General features: G+C 45.8%; 1 protein-coding gene across 4 annotated transcripts in view; it reads right to left on the bottom strand.

The window, feature by feature from the left end:
- LOC139545122 (dedicator of cytokinesis protein 8-like) overlaps window positions 1–21,315 on the bottom strand; it is a 93,134-nt gene that overhangs the window by 6,601 nt on the left and 65,218 nt on the right. For all 4 annotated transcript variants that reach the window (XM_071352533.1, XM_071352534.1, XM_071352535.1 and 1 more), the window contains 20 exons: window positions 20,441–20,577; window positions 20,046–20,209; window positions 18,355–18,506; window positions 17,167–17,352; window positions 16,910–17,036; window positions 16,656–16,740; window positions 16,427–16,523; window positions 16,015–16,149; window positions 15,777–15,929; window positions 7,437–7,595; window positions 7,232–7,332; window positions 6,608–6,800; window positions 6,126–6,269; window positions 5,891–6,022; window positions 5,529–5,663; window positions 4,788–4,874; window positions 4,319–4,555; window positions 3,992–4,135; window positions 2,252–2,358; window positions 238–405 (listed from right to left, as the gene is read on the bottom strand). In XM_071352533.1, the coding sequence (XP_071208634.1) occupies window positions 238–405; window positions 2,252–2,358; window positions 3,992–4,135; window positions 4,319–4,555; window positions 4,788–4,874; window positions 5,529–5,663; window positions 5,891–6,022; window positions 6,126–6,269; window positions 6,608–6,800; window positions 7,232–7,332; window positions 7,437–7,595; window positions 15,777–15,929; window positions 16,015–16,149; window positions 16,427–16,523; window positions 16,656–16,740; window positions 16,910–17,036; window positions 17,167–17,352; window positions 18,355–18,506; window positions 20,046–20,209; window positions 20,441–20,577 (2,843 nt within the window). The remainder of the gene's footprint in view (window positions 1–237; window positions 406–2,251; window positions 2,359–3,991; window positions 4,136–4,318; window positions 4,556–4,787; window positions 4,875–5,528; window positions 5,664–5,890; window positions 6,023–6,125; window positions 6,270–6,607; window positions 6,801–7,231; window positions 7,333–7,436; window positions 7,596–15,776; window positions 15,930–16,014; window positions 16,150–16,426; window positions 16,524–16,655; window positions 16,741–16,909; window positions 17,037–17,166; window positions 17,353–18,354; window positions 18,507–20,045; window positions 20,210–20,440; window positions 20,578–21,315) is intronic.

The raw sequence follows: 21,315 nt of genomic DNA, 5'->3' as shown, positions 1-21,315 counted from the left end.
AACATGAAACTAAAATTAACATTCTTATTAAACATATTCAGGTATCAGTGGTGTTCCAAATGGAACTATTTTCCCTATATACAGTAGTGCACTACTTTGGACCAGGGGCCATAGTGGTATAGGGAATGGGGTGCCATTTGGGACGTAACCTAAACCTCCTCCGTTTCCAAACATTTCCCCTCACATTTGGGCCCGAATGGACTCAACCCTGCATTGCGCACTTTGATGATCCGTTACCTGTTCTCCAGGCGTGGTTTGATGGGTTTGTAGAGCTCGGGTATCTTCCTCTCCAGCATGGGCCGCAGGTTCTCTCTCAGACGGTTGTAGTTCTTCTTTAACTCCTGCTGGTACTCCTTCTGGTCCAACGTGATCAGGTGCTTGTTCTTCTCCACAGCCTCGCCACACCTACAGAGGAACAGGGGGGGGAAACATAGGACGTGTCCCAAATGGAACCCTATTCCCTATACACAGTAGACCAGGGTCCATAAAGTAGTGCTCTATATACACTGTAGGGAATATGGTACCATTTGGGATATAAGCATACTGTGGGCTGTGTCTCAAGTCTTCAATGAGTTCCTCTCCTCACCTTCATCACTCAACACTGACCTGACATTACTTTTCATTCATCTTCATGAGGATGTTCATGCATCCATTTCATTTCCTTATTTTCTTTTCATGGATTTCAGTTCATTTCCTGAACAAACTATGTGACCGACATGGATTTGTCCCCAAATCAGTTCACATTGGCATTTAATAATTGTTTCACCTTATTAAACAACCTGTGTGTCCACCTGTATTAGATGTTCACTCTTTCTCTGAGCCTTGCTTCCTTTTTTAGTACAGGATTGCTCAAGGAAGGAAAGTGTCTCTTGTAGTACTGTGCTGAGAGTGGCAGGGAGTATAGTGATCCGTGCACAAAAACAGTACCCTGGGGTTGAACCTCATTTCAGAGGACAGGTACGGTACGGGGTCTGGTCTGCCCGCAGTCACAATTACAACATGCATAATGGATGACAGACAAACGAGCCAGAAGGAAATGGAAAGACGAGCCCCTTTTTAATGCAAGTAATATGAAAAATGTAATCTAACAGAATACAGTAACTGCATAGGGACTGCTGAAAAAAAGGGGGGCTGGGGAAAAAAAGCATTTCACTCCCCCCCGAAAAACCTCCAATCAGTTGATGTGTTGCTACTAGCTAGCCATCGTCCTTCCAGCCCAAATAGCAGCTTGAGAAGTGGATTATTGGAATATAATGAGCTCGTGCAAACTTGCATGGATTATGGAAGAAAATAAACGTTTCTGAAATGACGGTAAATATTTGCTGGCCTGCTTGCAGCAATCAACGTAGTTGGAATGTGACATGAGGGTTCTCAAATGAAAGCCACCTTTCGGAGGCAAACGATATGAGACACACATACACACTCGCACTCAGAGACATACTCCCTGGACCAAATCACCATAGTCCCTGCCTCATCCGTTTAGACGGTTGGTTTAAATTATGTTTCAAATATTCAAACTAAAATGAAAGTCCCCAGGGAACAATAAAGTTTTTCTGTTCCACGCAGCTGAGTGATGTTAAAGGGGAAACAAGTTAATATGCCTGTCCTGTTGTTGTATTAAATCACGTCTAGCTTCCTTCAGTATCACCTAGGAATGTATTTCAGTAATAACACATTACCAAGACAGATGGTGTGGGTGCATACATAGCTGGTTTTTACTGTCAATCGCTTGCTTTTCCATGTCCACCATTTTTTATTATTATAATTTTTATTTATTTAATTAGGCAAATCAGTTAAGAACAAATTCTTATTTACAATGACGGCCTACACTAACCAAACCGGACGACGCTGGGCCAATTGTGGCCGGTTGTGATACAGCCTGGATTTGAACCAGGGTGTCTATAGTGACGCCTCTAGCACTGAGATGCAGTACCTTAGACCACTGCGCCACTCGGGAGCCCAATAGCACCATGCAACAGTACTAATTTATATGGTGTCCATACTTCAAGCCACCACTAAAACAATTTCAAACCATTAATGACAGAAATATATATTCCACCACAAAATGTACTACTGCCGGCATTGAAAACGAGTGTACACTTTGGGGAAAAGATAGAGAATCGAACTGTACCAAAAACAAGTGTCAGAGCGAGATCAAAAGTGAGAGCAAAGTGTAGGTTTGATGTGTTTCTCATCACTGGCTGGTAAGCGTGGATTGCAGTTGCACGGTGGTGTTTGGGTTGGTTCTCACCTCATGATGAACTCTTTGAAACACAGGCGCAGTTTGTTGTGGTGACGGAAGAGCTTGGGGTCCGCTGGGATCTCATTCAGAAAGACCTGGGCCACCTCCAACGGTCCCTACGCGCACGCACACACACAGAGGGAGAGTGTGAAAGATGGAAGGAAGGAAAGGAGGGGAGGAAGATGGTATAAGAAATGAAGAAAGAGTATGAGCATGTGAATGATGAATGCCTCGCTTTCATTAGAGGAAACTTCATTAGAGGAAACTACTTCCTAACTGAATACTCAGTAATGACCTTCATTAGAGGAAACTACTTCCTAACTGAATACTCAGTAATGACCTTCATTAGAGGAAACTACTTCCTAACTGAATACTCAGTAATGACCTTCATTAGAGGAAACTACTTCCTAACTGAATACTCAGTAATGACCTTCATTAGAGGAAACTACTTCCTAACTGAATACTCAGTAATGACCTTCATTAGAGGAAACTACTTCCTAACTGAATACTCAGTAATGACCTTCATTAGAGGAAACTACTTCCTAACTGAATACTCAGTAATGACCTTCATTAGAGGAAACTACTTCCTAACTGAATACTCAGTAATGACCTTCATTAGAGGAAACTACTTCCTAACTGAATACTCAGTAATGACCTTCATTAGAGGAAACTACTTCCTAACTGAATACTCAGTAATGACCTTCATTAGAGGAAACTACTTCCTAACTGAATACTCAGTAATGACCTTCATTAGAGGAAAGGACTTCCTAACTGAATACTCAGTAATGAATGCGTTCCAAACAGACCCCTATTCCATAGATAGTGGACTTCTTTTGACCAGAGCCCATTACATAAGGAATATGGTGCCATATGATACGCAGCCAAAGTGTCCAAAGGCCAGGACATAAGATAGAGATCAGATGAAGGAGACCCTGATTAGCCTGATCGCTGTGTGGCTAATGTCACCACTAACCCTGCCTACAAGCAGCCATTTGGCTCCCATTCATTCCCTCTCTGGGATCGTGTTATCCTAACTTATATTTATCATGAAACCACAGCACGCTCACATGGCCAGGCATTAGAATGCTCATCGTGGTTCATTCGCAAACATATGTGCTAGACTAGGGCCTGGAGAGCCGGACGGACAGAGGGGAGCCATCCCTCTCTACTGATTAGGCCTAGGGCTGTGTTTGTTTATGGACAGCATGAACATTAAGGTTGTGTATACAGTCAGCAGGTGAAAGCAGGGGTTGCTGTCAGAATAGACTATACAAAAGAGAGCTGGGGCCTGATGTAACTACATCATGACTTTAGCGTTTAGCCAACGTTTGACGGGAGCTGTAAGCCATCAGATCAAAGGGTTTCAGTGTTTAGCGCAGACATGAAAGAAGAGGTTGTGAATGAAGGTTTTAACAGAATCAGCCGAGCCACTGTACAGACGATGTTATGGTTGAACTGGACTCTTTGATGTATCATGTCTCCCACCTGCTCTTTATCAAGTTACTTACTAACTTCCTAGATTGGATGTTTCCTCAAGGTTAGTGATGAGGATTCAGGAGAATACAACTAACACCTACGAGATGCACTATGCAATCACTTCAGTTGGCTTTCACACTTGTTTTTCCTCTTCATTTGATGTGTGGAGTCAATGAGTAACTTTCAAATCAGTAATGCTAATGTTAAAAATGCCAGTTTGGGGGGGGCATAAAAATATATTTATTTGAAGTCAGAACAGGTGGCTGGAGGTACCTGGTTGACGGTGGCTCCCACAGAGCCCTGTAGAAGCATCTGGAGCATCTTAGCATCTGGCTGCTCCCTGTGTGTGGCTACCGCTAACTCCCTGGTCTTCTTTTGCATGTCCTCGATGGCCACCTCAATGGGAGTCAGGTCAAACTTGGGAATGGGAGGATGAGAAGGAAGGAGAGGCAAAGAAAGTGAAAAGGTACAAGTTAGATTTGGAAAGATAAAAAAAAAAGAAATCTGTCTAATTGGCTAAGAGCCATTAACGATCAAAAAGCAAAGATGAACCCAATATTGAAAAGCTGTGTCTAAATAGGCTTTGTTCTACCAGCATACCTCTTCTTTCTGGATGACGTTGATGCGCGTCTTGATGTAGGGGAAGGTGTGCATAGTGGTGAGGATGGTCTTCCTCTTGTACTGCTCGTTGAGCTCACCACGCGGCCGCCCGGCCTTTGTGAAGGGCGTGGTGTACATGAAGCGACGCAAGTTAAAGTTCTTCTCAAAGTTGGTCAGGCGGTCTTTCATCTCATAGTCATCAAAGAAGGGCTCCACGTAGGTGATCTGTATGTAGGCCTGTGGGAGGGAGCGAGAGAGAGAGAGTGAAGGGAGGGGCGGAGAATGAGAGAAAAAGTGGGTGAGGGGATAAAAGTAGAGATGCATCTAGTTGTTTGTGAATGTTCCTCTCAATAATTTGACATTCACAAACAACTAGATGCATCTCTACTTTGATGCGAGTCAGAAGAAAGTGAAAAGGGACACAGCAGGAACACAGGATGGTTTGGTGGTATACTGTCATATACTGTACCTTGTTAGCATCCAGTTTGCTTCTGTCTATGCCTTTGGAGTCTTTGATCATCTCCAGGGCATCGCCAAAACACTGACTGTAGAAGTTCTACAACACCAATAGATACAGTACTCATATGAATAGATGCAGTACTCCTATAAATAGATGCAGTACTCCTATAAATAGATGCAGTACTCCTATAAATAGATGCAGTACTCCTATAAATAGATGCAGTACTCCTATAAATAGATGCAGTACTCCTATAAATAGATGCAGTACTCCTATGAATAGATGGAGTACTTATATGAACAGATGGAGTACTTATATGAACAGATGCAGTACTCCTATAAGTAGATGCAGTACTCCTATGAATAGATGCAGTACTCCTATGAATAGATGCAGTACTCCTATGAATAGATGCAGGACTCCTATGAATAGATGCAGGACTCCTATGAATAGACGCAGTACTCCTATGAATAAATGCAGTACTCCTATGAATAAATGCAGTACTCCTATGAATAAATGCAGTACTCCTATGAATAAATGCAGTACTCCTATGAATAAATGCAGTACTCCTATGAATAGATGCAGTACTCCTATGAATAGATGCAGTACTCCTATGAATAGATGCAGTACTCGTGAATAGATGTAGTATTCATATGAATAGATGCAGTACTCATATGAATAGATGCAGTTTTTATATCCATGCAGTAAAAGCATGCACCCATGCACGCACAGACACACACGCACTCTCTCAGTTACCTCCAGTCTGTGGGATATCTCTGGCAGGTGGGTGATCCCTGGCTCCTTGTAAACAAACTCCTGTTCGTCCAGGTCTCCAAACTTGGCCCCATAAAAACCCACCCGGAAATATGTACCAAACATCCTCTTATGGCCCTGGGACGACGACAAACACGTGAAAGCGACTCAGCATTGTAACATTATATACAAAAAATAACAATTAACATCCAAGTGAAGGAAATAGGTAGACAGCTTTCCTCCAAATACAGCACATCGATGTCCAATTGTAATTGTAAGCATTTCACTATAATTGTAAGTACTTCATATGTATTGTGACTGTAATCCCTTCATATACAGTAGTCCACGCTGATGTCTGTCTGTACCTTCTGAATGATGTTGTCGAAGGCTCTCTGGAGTTTCTCGTGAGTAGAGACCAGCTCCCGGAAATCTCTGTGAGCCTCCAGAACAGGCATAATGATCTTATACACTTCATTCACTGTCTCATACAGACCACCCTGAAAACACAGCAACAACACACTATTATCACCATTGTTGAGTGTCTTTATGCGAGTGCAGCAGTACCATTATTTAGGATCCGCTTTTGTTTGTGTGTCTTACGTTGCTGAAGAGTTCTGCAGCCTGCTTCAGTAGGCCCACCAAACCACTGGTGGTGAAGTATTGTCCTGAACAGACACCGTCTTCATCTGGGGACAGTATGTCATCTGATACCGCTGACTCCTCCAGCACGTTGGGAGAGATGTTCTATAGAAGCAACCAACCAATCAGACTCATCCGGCATGTTACAAATGGGAATCAATCAATTAATCAATCAGGTATTACTGACAGCTTTGTTTTTCACACAAAAAACGAAGTCATGAAGTGATTAAGCAAGACACAGCCAAACAATGAAACATTACATTGAGTATACAGCTCCCCTTTATGGCAACAGTCAACAGACCATAATCAGTAGTGTGTGTGTGTGTGTGTGTGTGTGTGTGTGTGTGTGTGTGTGTGTGTGTGTGTGTGTGTGTGTGTGTGTGTGTGTGTGTGTGTGTGTGTGTGTGTGTGTGTGTGTGTGTGTGTACAGCCTAGGTACCCACCTGAAAGGTGACACTGCCCACAGGTAGGTATTTGTGGTCCTCCAGCATGCTGAGGTATTCAGCCACCAGGGCTGCAGCATGGACCAGACACATGGCCGACTCGGTAAAACACTTCCTGTTCTTGTGTTTTTCCGCCATGTTCTGCAGCCATGTCAACCTCAGGTCAGGAGACGTCTGGTAACCCTTCGCTATCCTGGAGACAGAAGGAGGGAGAGGGGGAGTGATGCTGAAATCCAAACCAACCCCAGTACTCAAGCTCTTAGGTACTCCTGTAGATCTGGGACTGTATTCATAAAACTTCTCAGAGAAGAAATGCTGATCTAGGATCAGTTTTCCCTTTAGATTGTAATGAATGTGAGACCTGATCCTAGATTAGACGCTTTGTGTATACGGGTCTTGTAATCAGCTATAATAATGTATTCTCCTTGTATCCTGTTAGGCTGGGAGGTCAGTGAGTGAATGTCTCAGCCGATCTCTGTCCCAAACTGCTACCACATGGTTTCCATAGTGAGGAACAAACAGAGAAGAAACCAATCCACAAAGAAATGAATAGGAACCAGGAGAAAAACATACACAGAGCCCTACAACAGGAGTGAGTGAGTGAGTGAGTGAGTGAGTGAGTACCTGTACATGAGGTCCATGAGCATCTCTGGGTCTTCCTGGAACTCTCTCATCTTCACCGTGTCTGACAGGATACTGTTTAAGTTCCTCAGCAGCTCATCCACCTACACGCACACAATAACACTAGGGTTGATATCAACGTGTGTGTGTGTGTGTGTGTGTGTGTGTGTGTGTGTGTGTGTGTGTGTGTGTGTGTGTGTGTGTGTACCTGTGAGGGCAGCGGTGTGTTCTGCATCTCTGTGTCCTCCTCTGCATAGGCCAGTATGGTGCGTAGGGACCTGCGGAGGTACTCCTCATGGAAGTCCTCGGACTTCCCCACCAGAGAGGCTAGAGACATAGTCACCTGCATCTTCACCCGGGAGAAGTTCTACACAGCACAGAGAGAGGAACAGGGGCATGAGTATCTGGGGTTAGGTGGAACCTAGACTGCGTCCCAAATAGCACCCCATTACATACATAGTGCAGTACCTTTTAAAATGGCCCAGCTCTGTAGACAGAGAGGGACCTGTCCTGTGGCCCTCTGTTCATCTCTGTAGAGGGGGATTTGACAAGGAGGAGGCCCATACTCATAATCAGGGCTTGGAGTGGAGGGACACTAACACAGGCTGGCTGTATTCATAAAAAGCTAACTATAAAAAGCATATATTAAAGAATGATATGACATTGCTCAGTCGTGTATTGGCTAATAAAGTAGACTTTACGGTTTTCAATATTCCCCTTTAAGTCGGTCTACTTGTCTAGGTCTGTCTCCCTCTGCCTTATTCTCTGAACCTCTCTTTCTGTCCCTTGCTTTGAATCTCTCTCTTGCTCTGTCTCTTTCTCCCTCTGCCGCTCTCTGAATCTCTCTCTCGCTGTCTCTTTCTCCCGCTCTCTGAATCTCTCTCTGAATCGCTCTCCCCCTCTCCTTCTGCCTCTCTGAATCGCTCTCACTGTCTGTCTCCTTTTCACTACTATCTCTTTCTCCTTATCCTTCTCATGTTCTTTCTCAGTCCAGTTGTTGCTGGGGGGGGGGGGGGGGTCACAGAGTTTCCTCCAGGTAACGGAGGGCTTAGCGCAGACATGGTTGTGTATGTGTGTGTGTGTGTGTGTGTGTGTGTGTGTGTGTGTGTGTGTGTGTGTGTGTGTGTGTGTGTGTGTGTGTAACCCCATCCATCTCTGCCATCATCAGCAAAGCGAGAAATTATCTCCCATTAGCTGAGACATAATCACCTATGGATCATCTCTACGGCCCCATTCTGTTAAACCGAGTGTGGCGCCAGGCCTGATACGTTTTGTGTGTGTGTGTGTGTGTGTGTGTGTGTGTGTGTGTGTGTGTGTGTGTGTGTGTGTGTGTGTGTGTTCCCTGTGCTGGGGTCACTATCACTGAGTGATGGTGTTATTCCTTGTTTCTTTCCATCCTTCTCTCTGCCTTTCTCTTACCTACAACCAGATTTCCGTCCAACCTTATGCCGGATTTAAAAAAAAAAATGTCAATACAGGCCTGATGGATACAATAAATTTGTCGGTAAATGTTCAAAATGTGGACAAAACAAAATACACTAGACAAGGTGAGTCTTTTTCAGTCTGTAAAATTAACCATGTGTGAAATGGCGGTGGAAATGCTTTGATGTGCAAATCTCTCCCGCACTACCCTCCCTCCCTCCCAACCTACCCCTCCCTCCCTCTCGCCCTACCCCTCCCTCCCTCCCACCCTACCTCTCCCTCCCTCCCTCCCACCCTACCCCTCCCTCCCCCTCCCTCACCCTCCCTCCCCCTCTCACCCTACCCCTCACCCTCACCCTACCCCTCCCTCCCTCCCCCTCCCTCTCTCACCCTACCCCTCCCTCCCCCTCCCTCTCTCACCTTACCCCTCCCTCTCACCCTACCCCTCACCCTCACCCTACCCCTCCCTCCCTCCCCCTCCCTCTCTCACCCTACCCCTCCCTCCCCCTCCCTCTCTCACCTTACCCCTCCCTCTCTCACCTTACCCCTCCCTCTCCCTCCCTCACCCTCCCTCTCTCCCCCTACCTCTCCCTCACTCCCTCTCACCCTACCCCTCCCTCTCACCCTACCCCTCCCTACCCCTCCCTCTATCTACATCTCGCTACCTCCCATCCCTTCTCTCCCTCCCTATGGGAAACACATTTACATTGGAAAAGCAACTGAAATAAACAAATCAACAAAAGTGAGAAGAAACAAAATACAATTTTACAGTAAACATTGCACTCATAAAGGTTTCATGAGGATAAAGTATGGTATCAGCTAAAAAACATAACAGATAAATATTGGTTTTATTTACAATGTTGTTTGTGCTCCACTGGTTGCCCTGTTTTCATGACAACTGGTCACACATCTTGCTGCTGTGATTTGCACATTGTGGTATTTTGTGTAACAGATATGGGAGTAAATCGATGTTTGATTTGTTTTCAAATTCTTTCTGGGTCAGTGTGATCTATAGGAAAAAATATGTGGTCATACCTTTGGCAGGAGGTAAGGAATTGCAGCCCAGTTTTCACCTAATTTTGTGGGCAGTGGGCACATAGACTTTCTTCTCTTGAGAGCCAGGTCTGCCTCTCTCAATAGCAAGGCTATGCTCACGGAGTCTGTACATAGTTAATTTTGGGTCTGTCACAGTGATCAGGTATTCTGCTACTGTGTATTCTCTGACAGGCCGCCCCCAGGTGGTGAAGGTAGGAAACAACACCTCCACTTCACTGATCCTCAACAGTGGGGCCCCACAAGGATGTGTGCTCAGCCCCCTCCTGTACTCCCTGTTCACCCATGACTGCGTGGCCATGCACGCCTCCAACTCAATCATCAAGTTTGCAGACGACACAACAGTAGTAGGCCTGATTACGAACAACGACGAGACAGCCTACAGGGAGGTGAGGGCCCTCGGAGTGTGGTGCCAGGAAAATAACCTCTCACCAAATGTAAACAAAACTAAGGTGCTGATCGTGGACTTCAGGAAACAGCAGAGGGAGCACCCCCCTATCCACATCGACGGGACCGCAGTGGAGAAGGTGGAAAGCTTCAAGTTCCTCGGCGTACATATCACTGACAAACTGAAATGGTCCACCCACACAGACAGTGTGGTGAAGAAGGCGCAACAATGCCTCTTCAACCTCAAGAGACTGAAGAAATTTGGCTTGTCACCTAAAACCCTCACAAACTTTTACAGATGCACAATTGAGAGCATCTTGTCGGGCTGTATCACCGCCTGGTATGGCAACTGCACCACCTGCAACTGCAGGGCTCTCCAGAGGGAAGTGGGGTTTGCCCAACACATCACTGGGTGCAAGCCACCTGCCCTCCAGGACACCTACAGCACCCGATGTCACAGGAAGGCCAAAAAGATTATCAAGGACAACAATCACCCGAGCCACTGCCTGTTCACCCCTCTATCATCCAGAAGGCGAGGTCAGTACAGGTGCATCAAAGCTGGGATCGAGAAATTGAAAAACAGCTTCTATCAAGGCCATCAGACTGTTAAACAGCCATCACTAGCACAGCGGCCGCTGCACTATATACATACACTTGAAATCACTGGCCACTTTAATAATGGAACATTAGTCACTTTACATATTTTGCATGACTCATCTCATATGTATATACTGTATTCTATCCTTCTCTACTGTATCTTAGTCTATGCCGCTCTGACATTGCTCATCCAAATATTTATATCTTCTTAATTCCATTCCTTTACTTTAGATTGTGTGTCTTGTTAGATATCTGTGGAGTCTGTGTTTGTGAACAGAACCCCAAAACCAGCTGGCTGAGGGGACTCTTCTCTAGGTTCATCTCTCTGTAGGTGAGGGCTTTGCGGTGTAACGTGTGGGCATTGCTTCCTTTTAGGTGGTTGTAGAATTTTACAGCTCTTTTGGGGATTTTTATTAGTCCTAATTCTCCTCTGCATGCATTGTTTGGGGTTTGCGTGGTACATTAAGGATATTTTATCAGAATTCTGCATGCAGTCTCAATTGGGTTTTTGTCCCATTTCGTGAATTATTGTTTGGCGAGTGGACCCCAGACCTCACAACCATTAAGGACAATGGCTTCTATAACTGATTTAAGTACTTTTAGCTAGATCCTAATTGGGATGTCAAGTTTTATGTTCCTTTTGATGGCATAGAATGTGCATTTGTTGTCCTGGCAACTGGACCCATTTTGGAACACAATTATTTTTGTCTTACTGAGATTTAGCGTCATGGCCCAAATCTGACAGAATCTGTGCAGAAGATCTAGGTGCTGCTGTAGGCCCGCCTTGGTTGGGGACAGAAGCAACAGATCATCTGCAAACAGTAGACATTTGACATTTGACATTTGAGTGTAGTATGGTGAGTCCGGGTGCTGCAGACTGATCTAGGGCCCTAGCCAATTAATTGATATACAGTTGAAGTCGGAAGTTTACATACACTTAGGTTGGAGTCATTAAAACTTGTTTTTCAACCACTCCACAAATTTCTTGTTAACAAACTATAGTTTTTGCAAGTCGGTTAGGACATCTACTTTGTGCATGACACAAGTATTTTTCCAACAATTGTTTACAGACAGATTATTTGACTTATTATTTACTGTATCACAATTCCAGTGGGTCAGAAGTTTACATACACTAAGTTGACTGTGCATTTAAACAGCTTGAAATATTCCAGAAAATTATGTAATCGCTTTAGAAGCTTCTGATATGCTAATTGACATAATTTGAGTGAATTGGAGGTGTACCTGTGGATGTATTTCAATGCCTACCTTCAAACTCAGTGCCTCTTTGCTTGACATCATGGGAAAATCTAAAGAAATCAGCCAAGACCTCCGAAAATAAATTGTAGACCTCCGCAAGTCTGGTTCATCCTTGGGGGCAATTTCCAAACGCCTGAAGGTACCACGTTCATCTGTACAAACAATAGTACGCAAGTATAAACACCATGGGACCACGCAGCCGTCATACCGCTCAGGAAGGAGATGCGTTCTGTCTCCTAGATATGAACGTACTTTGGTGCGAAAAGTGTAAATCAATCTCAGAACAACAGCAAAGGACCTTGTGAAGATGCTGGAGGAAACAGGTACAAAAGTATCTATATCCACAGTAAAACGAGTCCTATATCGACATAACCTTAAAGGCCGCTCAGCAAGGAAGAAGCCACTGCTCCAAAATCGCCATAAAAAAGCCAGACTACGGTTTGCAACTTCACATGGGGACAAAGATCGTACTTTTTGGAGAAATGTCCTCTGGTCTGATGAAACTAAATAGAACTGTTTGGCCATAATGACCATCATTATGTTTGGAGGAAAAAGGGGGAGGCTTGCAAGCCAAAGAACACCATCCCAACCATGAAGCACGGGGATGGCAGCATCATGTTGTGGGGGTGCTTTGCTGCAAGAGGCACTTCACAAAATACATGGCATCATGAGGAAGGAAAATTATGTGGATATATTGAAGCAACATCTCAAGGCATCAGTCAGGAAGTTAAAGCTTGGTCGCAAATGGGTCTTCCAAATGGACAATGACCCCAAGCATACTTACAAAGATGTGGCAAAATGACTTAAGGACAACAAATTCAAGGTATTGGAGTGGCCATCACAAAGCCCTGACCTCAATCCTATAGAAAATGTGTGTGCAGAACTGAAAAAGCGTGTGCGAGCAAGGATGCCTACAAACCTGACTCAGTTACACCAGCTCTGTCAGGAGGAATGGGCCAAAATTCACCCAACTTATTGTGGAAAGCTTGTGGAAGGCTACCCGAAACGTTTGACTCAAGTTAAACAATTTAAAGGCAATGCTACCAAATATTAATTGACTGTATGTAAACTTCTGACCCACTGGGAATGTGATGAAAGAAATAAAAGCTTAAATAAATTCTCTCTACTGTATTATTCTTACATTTCACATTCTTAAAATAAAGTGGTGATACTAACCAAAATTCACTAAAACAGGGAATTTTTTACTTGGATTAAATGTCAGGAATTGTGAAAAACTGAGTTTAAATGTATTTGGCTAAGGTGTATGTAAACTGTTGAAGAGGGTGGGGCTCAAGGTGCTTCCCTGTCTCACCCCACTTCTCTGAGGAAAGAAATATGTGTGTTCATTGCCAATTTTAACTGCACACTTGTTGTTTGTGTACCTTGATTTTATAATATTGTATGTTTTCCCCCAACAATGCTTTCCATCAATTTGTATAGCAGACCCTCATGCCAAATTGAGTCAAAAGCTTTTTTTAAATAAAAAAAGCATGAGAAGACTGCTTTGTTTTGTTTATCTATTAGTGTGTGCATGGTGTATATGTGGTCTGTCGTACGATATGTTGGTAAGAAGACAATTTGACATTCGCTCAGGACATTGTGTTCACTGAGGAAATGTTGGAGTCTGCAACGCTTACTTACAAGCCCTTAACCAACAATGCAGTTCAAGGAATAGAGTTAAGAAAATATAAAAAATTAAAAATAAAATCAGTATCACAAAATAAAGATAATGAGGCTATATACAGAGGGGTTACGGGTACCGAGTCAATGTGTGGGGGTCTACAACTGTTGTACTCGGCGCACGTGACCATGAGGATTTTTCCAAGGTTACTGTCAACGTATATTCCACAGTAATTATTGGGATCAAATTTGTGTCCACTTTAGTGGATTGTGGTGATCAGACCTTGTTTCCAAATATTGGGGAAGATGCTAGAGCTGAGGATAACATTGAAGAGTTTAAGAATAGCCATTTTGAATTTGTGGTCTGCATATTTTATCATTTAATTTAGTATACCATCAACACTACAGGCCTTTTGATAAAGTAGTCTATAGTACCACTGCCAAGGGACGGGCTGTAGGTGTACCTACCATAGGATTCCCCTCGAAGCCTACCACTGACTATGTACAAACCCAGCATGCGACAGAGCTGAGTTGTGACCCATTTTTGTTGGTTGTTTTGTCATAGTTGCGTCTAGGGGGGCATATGGGGGAGGGAATGCTGTCCCCACCAGGTAGGTGCTTGTCCCCCTGTGTGTGGAGGGTGTGAGGTTACTGTCCAGTTCTGGCGCTTAGGTTAGACTAGTACATGTCCCTGGGGATGGAAATGGTTGATCTCCCACTCTAGGATGGAGAAGCTGTCTTCATTAAAGTATGTGGATATAGGTAGCACACAGGAGGACATTTTTCTCTGTTGAGATTATTTCCATTTTAATTTCTAGTCAAATGTAAAATGATTCTGTTTTGCTTAATTTAATTGAGTGGATTAGGTCTGATGTAGCCTGAGGACATGTGTGATTTTGAAGTTGTCGAGGTTGGGGACATGGAAGGGTCAGGAGGCTTGGTTTGACCTGGAGGGACCTATATGAGTTGTGGCCATGGTTGGTTAGGGAGGGTGTTGACTGGTCGGTTTGGGAGGGTGTTGGCTGGTCGGTTTGGGAGGGTGTTGACTGGTCGGTTTGGGAGGGTGTTGGCTGGTCGGTTTGGGAGGGTGTTGGCTGGTCGGTTTGGGAGGGTGTTGGCTGGTCGGTTTGGGAGGGTGTTGACTGGTCGGTTTGGGAGGGTGTTGGCTGGTCGGTTTGGGAGGGTGTTGACTGGTCGGTTTGGGAGGGTGTTGACTGGTCGGTTTGGGAGGGTGTTGGCTTGTCGGTTTGGGAGGGTGTTGGCTGGTCGGTTTGGGAGGGTGTTGGCTGGTCGGTTTGGGTGGGTGTTGGCTGGTCGGTTTGGGAGGGTGTTGGCTGGTCGGGGTGGGAGGGTGTTGGCTGGTCGGGGTGGGAGGGTGTTGGCTGGTCGGTTTGGGAGGGTGTTGGCTGGTCGGTTTGGGAGGGTGTTGGCTGGTCGGTTTGGGAGGGTGTTGGCTGGTCGGGGTGGGAGGGTGTTGGCTGGTCGGTTTGGGAGGGTGTTGGCTGGTCGGGGTGGGAGGGTGTTGGCTAGTCGGGGTGGGAGGGTGTTGGCTGGTCGGGGTGGGAGGGTGTTGGCTGGTCGGGATGGGAGGGTGTTGGCTGGTCGGGGTGGGAGGGTGTTGGCTGGTCGGGGTGGGAGGGTGTTGGCTGGTCGGGGTGGGAGGGTGTTGGCTGGTCGGGGTGGGAGGGTGTTGGCTGGTCGGGATGGGAGGGTGTTGGCTGGTCGGGGTGGGAGGGTGTTAGCTGGTCGGGATGGGAGGGTGTTGGCTGGTCGGGGTGGGAGGGTGTTGGCTGGTCGGGGTGGGAGGGTGTTGGCTGGTCGGGGTGGGAGGGTGTTGGCTGGTTGGGGTGGGGAGGTGCCTGGTGGTGCCTCTCTCTCACTCGTACTGTCATTACTTACAGAAAGGCAGGGACACAGGGGTAGACAGAGACATATCTCCCTGTTCACTTCTAAGTACCCAGAAACACATCACTCAGCAACTTTCTCCACTGAGCTCAAAATAGACATGGAAACGACTGGGTGGTAGAGGAAAAAGGATGAGACGGAATCTGTCTATGTGTGTGTGTGTGTGTGTGTGTGTGTGTGTGTGTGTGTGTGTGTGTGTGTGTGTGTGTGTGTGTGTGTGTGTGTGTGTGTGTGTGTGTGTGTGTGTGTGTGTGTGTGTGTGTGTGTGTGTGTGTGTGTGTGTGTGTGTGTGTGTGTGTGCGCTCACATTGGCTGAGCTGAAGCTGTATCTCATGATGAGGTATAGGGTAGCGCAGGCCTGGCTTCTATTTCCATCCACAGGACTGCTACAGTGCTGGAGCACCTTCTGACACAGGTCTGCACACTGCTCGGCTTCCTCTTCAAACAACAGGTCACCAAACTATAACACACACAATACTGTCAGTACACGCACACACATCCATACACACACAATACTGTCAGTATATATTGTATATAGACAGTACCTTGACGACGAGTGCTCGCAGTGTGCTGAAGCAGTGAGACAGGAAGGTTGTACTCTGGTTGCAAGTGAGACAGTGTAGCAACACCCTCAACACACCGCCCACAACACTGTCCTTACAGTCAGCCAATGGAACAGCCTGTATGGAAGACAGTCATGACAACCAATCACAAGGGAGAGAGAGAATAATGTCAGCCAATGGGACTAGAGAGGACACTATGATGTTGGCTGTGTTCAAGAGAGTATCAATTTCGTGATGCGTTGTGGGTAAATGCTGACAGACTGATCTACAAACAATCAGTAGTTATTGCAGATGCAAGGTGATTTGTAGAACAGTCAGTCTGCAGTCAATCTCAAACACGGAGAGAAGAAAGAAGTAGAGGTAGATTGAAAACATAAGGAGAAAGATGTTGGACCTGTACTATGGTCTCCAGTAGGTCCAGGACTATGAGGTTGGACTCGGTAGCCAGATTCCCACTGATCAGAGCCTCCTGGTCTAGCTCTGCTTTGGTTCTGAGGGAAACCGGAGAGGGGGTTCTCTTCACTAGTTTCTTCCAAATGTATTGTCTGACAATGTATCTTCTTCCATACCAGGAGAGATATGTAATGAATGAATTGCATTTGTACTCAGTGCGTGTAACTCACTTGTCGTGTTTGTCATTGGTCTGCCTCCACTGTGTCAGGTCTTTTCTCCAGCGCAGGTTCACTCTCTGACCTGCACGGTCACTTCCTGTCAGGGTCAAAGGTCAGGGATAAAGGGGCTGGCAGGCACTTGTCCAATCAAAAAGCAGCTTAGGAGTACCATTGTTCCCTTTTCAGCTACTCAGAACTGCTTTTCAGGAGATATACTTCTAAGTCGTGTACTGTGGATGTAGCTACTCTTCATCAATCAGACTGACCTCCAGCCCGTCGCATCATTTCCCCCCGGGCTCCGATGCCCCTCAGTAGGGAGTCTTCCAGCTGCATCTTGGCCTGCTGGGACTTCTGTAAGGCCTGCGTGCTCACCTTATCACTGCTCCGCTTCCCCTGCACAACACACACACACAATGCGTGAAGGCATGCACGCACAAACACAGTGAGAATAACACACACATTTACATCCTACTTACAGACATTAATTAGGCATATACTCCATGCAGGGCGCAGATACACTTACCCTGTACTCAAAGCAGGAAACACAGATGGTGAGTAGTTCTAGCAGTCTGTTGAGCTGTGCAGAGGGCATGTCTACAGTCCAGCGCTGGATCAGACTCCTCTCAGCGTTCTTCATTACCCACAGGAAACACAGCAGCAGGTTACGGCTGGTCTCTGCCGACAGGGTGGCCACTGCCTTAGCAGACTGCTACAGAGGAGAGAGACAGAGATATACTGTATACTTTAGAGTGGACAGAGACATACTGTAGTATAATGTTGTTTATGGGTTCTTGTATTTTATTGGAATCCCAATTAGCCGCTGCCAAGGCTCTCCACAGGTGCTACATGTAATTCAGAGGTTGAGTTTGATGAATATTCCATACAGACCAGTGATTGATGTCTACCATTGAGTAACACTATTACACAGAGTTGATTGGGACCTCTGATGAAGACAACCATTAAACTCCTACTGATTCCATAGATGCTATTACTCAAATGGCAGGCTTAAGACCTCGACTTGAGTTCAATGTCAATATGTTAAACACTTTTCAAAACTGTAAAAAAAAAATAATAACTACAGTTTGCATTGTGTATAGGGCATACATCCATCTAGCACAGACGAAGTATAATAGGAGAGACAGATGGAGGGTGTTCTGTGGCTGTGTGGTTGCCGTGGCTACATTTGATGGATGTGTGTGTCTCTCAGCACAGCCCAGTTCACTTATGATGATAATGCCTGTCCATAAAGCATCTCCCGGTGTGTGTGTGTGTGTGTGTGTGTGTGTGTGTGTGTGTGTGTGTGTGTGTGTGTGTGTGTGTGTGTGTGTGTGTGTGTGTGTGTGTGTGTGTGTGTGTGTGTGTGTGAGAGAGAGATAGAGAAAGAGAAAGAGAGCTGGCATCTCATAATGGATGGTGTGTGTGTGTGTGTGCTTCCGACAGCTCATCAGTCTACCTCACAGCAGCACACCTGCTACACCACCGCCCCCTTGTGGATGCGTGCACACACACACACACACACCTTTATCACTACTAGTCACAAAACTACAGAGCAAGGAATTTACTACTCTAATTGAAATTGTGAATTAATCATTTTAAAAAGCTAACTTAATCCAGGTCTGATGGAGGAACCCAAACATACAGTATGTGCTTGGGAGGTGAACGAAGAGAGTCCTACTGATACAAAACCATGGCAGCATTCCTATAGCCTTACCACAGACGCCATGGAAGCCAGGGCATTCCTCGCCAAGGTGTTGAAGGGATTGCCGGCGATTGCCATAGCAATAGACTGATTAATGGGCGGGATGTTGTCGGGGTCTTCGTCTGACCCTCCGGTCTTGCTCTTCCCTCCGCGAGCCTCGGACACTACGGAGACACACAAGTGTCAAATACAAAAAAAAGACGTATTTTCAACTTTTATTTACACAGATTAGAAGTTACTAAGGAGATACAGGGGTAGAAAGGGGAGCACGTTTGAAGGGGAGACTATGGTGAGTCACATATTTGTTGAGAGCAAAGAATTTTTTGGTATTTTATTAGGATCCCCATTAGCTGTTGCAAAAGCAGCAGCTACTCTTTCTGGGGTTCCACACAAAACATGAAACATAATACAGAATGACATAATACAGAACATCAATAGACAAGAACAGCTCAATGACAGAGCTACATAAAAAAAATGTAAAGGCACACGTAGCCTACATATCAATACATACACGCAAACTATCTAGGTCAAATAGGGGAGAGGCGTTGTGCCGTGAGGTGTTGCTTTATCTGTTTTTTGAAACCAGGTTTGCTGTTAATTTGAGCAATATGAGATGGAATGTAGTTCCATGCAATAAGGGCTCCATATAATACTGTACACTTTCTTGAATTTGTTCTGGATTTGGGGACTGTGAAAAGACCCCTGGTGGCATGTCTGGCGGGATAAGTGTGTGTGCCAGAGCTGTGTGTAAGTTGACTACGCAAACAATTTGGGATTTAACACATTAATGTTTCTTATAAAAATGAGAAGTGATGCAGTCAGTCTCTCCTCAACTCGTAGCCAAGAGAGACTGGCTAGCATAGTATTTATATCAGCCCTCTGATTACAATTAACAGCAAGACATGCCGCTCTGTTCTGGGCCAGCTGCAGCTGAACTAGGTCTTTCCTTGCAGCACTGGACCACACTACTGGACAATAATCAAGATTAGACAAAACTAGAGCCTGCAGAACTTGCTTTTTGGAGTGTGGTGTCAAAAAAGCAGAGCATCTCTTTATTACGGCTAGACCTCTCCCCATCTTTACAACCATTGAATCTATATGTTTTGACCATGACAGTTTACAATCTAAGGTAATGCCAAGTAATTTAGTCTCCTCAACTTGATCAACAGCCACACCATTCATTACCAGATTCAGCTGAGGTCTAGAACTTAGGGAATTATTTGTACCAAATACAATGCTCTTAGTTTTAGAGATGTTCAGAACCAGTTTATTACCGGCCCCATTCCAAAACATGCTGCAACCTTTTGTTAAGGGTTTCAGTGACTTCATTAGGTGTGTTTACTGATGCATACATGGTTGAATCATCAGCATTCATGGACACACATGCTTTGTTTAATGCTAGTGGCAGGTCATTGGTAAAAATAGAAAAGACTAGACGGCCTAGAGAGCTGCCCTGCGGTACACCACACTTTACATGTTTGACATTAGAGAAGCTTCCATTAAAGAAAACCCTCTGAGTTCTATTAGATAGATAGCGCTGAATCCATGATTGTTACCACTCAGCCACGGCTCTGCACCAAACACTCTCTAAACACAGTTCACATCAACCCAGTTCCAAACCAATCAACCAACTCCTTAGACTCTACATTAAGTCCCAATGGGTAGGGTATAGGTGTGGATATGGGATGTGGCCAGGCCAGTACCTGTGAAGTCCAGGTAGTTGATGGAGTCAATGATGATGCCCACCAGGGGGAGGTAGAGAGTGGCCACCTTGGCCCGGACGTCAGGACGGGTACAGCGCTGGTCCAGGTCATGGGCACACAGCAGACTGTAGGTGGCGTTGATGGCCTTCCTCTGGACCTTACCCCTACACACACACACACAATCTTATAAGCACACACACATATTTTTATTTGTGTCAGTGTATAGTTGACAGACCCCTCACACTCCATGTCACAGACTCCTGAGATAGTGGGCAGTGAGGTGTTGTGTGTGTGTGTGTGTGTGTGTGTGTGTGTGTGTGTGTGTGTGTGTGTGTGTGTGTGTGTGTGTGTGTGTGTGTGTGTGTGTGTGTGTGTGTGTGTGTGTGTGTACCAACCCCTCTGACTCCATGTCCAGTGCAGCGCTGAGCTCAGTGAGCAGTAGACCAGCGAGGTAGTGCTGCTGTTTAAACTCCTGGGACAGCTCAAACAGCCCCAGGATCCTCTGCTCCTGGAAACTACACGAACTGGAGCTCTGCAGAGAGAGAGAGGCCACAGAGAGAGAGAGAGAGAGAGAGAGAGAGAGAGAGAGAGAGATACGGGGGAGGAGAGAGAGAGAGAGAGAGAGAGATACGGGGGAGGAGAGAGAGAGAGAGATACGGGGGAGGAGAGAGAGAGAGAGATACGGGGGAGGAGAGAGAGAGAGAGATACGGGGGAGGAGAGAGAGAGAGAGATACGGGGGAGGAGAGAGAGAGAGAGATACGGGGGAGGAGAGAGAGAGAGAGAGAGATACGGGGGAGGAGAGAGAGAGAGAGAGAGATACGGGGGAGGAGAGAGAGAGAGAGAGAGAGATACGGGGGAGGAGAGAGAGAGAGAGAGAGATACGGGGGAGGAGAGAGAGAGAGAGAGATACAGGGGAGGAGAGAGAGAGAGAGATACGGGGGAGGAGAGAGAGAGAGAGAGAGAGAGGGAGGAGAGAGAGAGAGAGAGAAGAGAGAGATACGGGGGAGGAGAGAGAGAGAGAGAAGAGAGAGATACGGGGGAGGAGAGAGAGAGGGAGAGAAGAGAGAGAGACGGGGAGGAGAGAGAGAGAGATACGGGGGAGGAGAGAGAGAGAGAGAGATACGGGAGAGGAGAGAGAGAAGGAGATACGGGGGAGGAGAGAGAGAGGGAGAGAAGAGAGAGAGAAGAGAGAGATACGGGGGAGGAGAGAGAGAGGGAGAGAAGAGAGAGAGAAGGGGAGGAGAGAGAGAGATACGGGAGAGGAGAGAG

This window comes from Salvelinus alpinus, chromosome 19 (assembly GCF_045679555.1).
Source record: "Salvelinus alpinus chromosome 19, SLU_Salpinus.1, whole genome shotgun sequence".
Classification (NCBI taxonomy): domain Eukaryota; kingdom Metazoa; phylum Chordata; class Actinopteri; order Salmoniformes; family Salmonidae; genus Salvelinus; species Salvelinus alpinus.
Note: the sequence above shows the minus strand (reverse complement) of the source record. Positions and strands in the feature narration are given on the sequence as shown.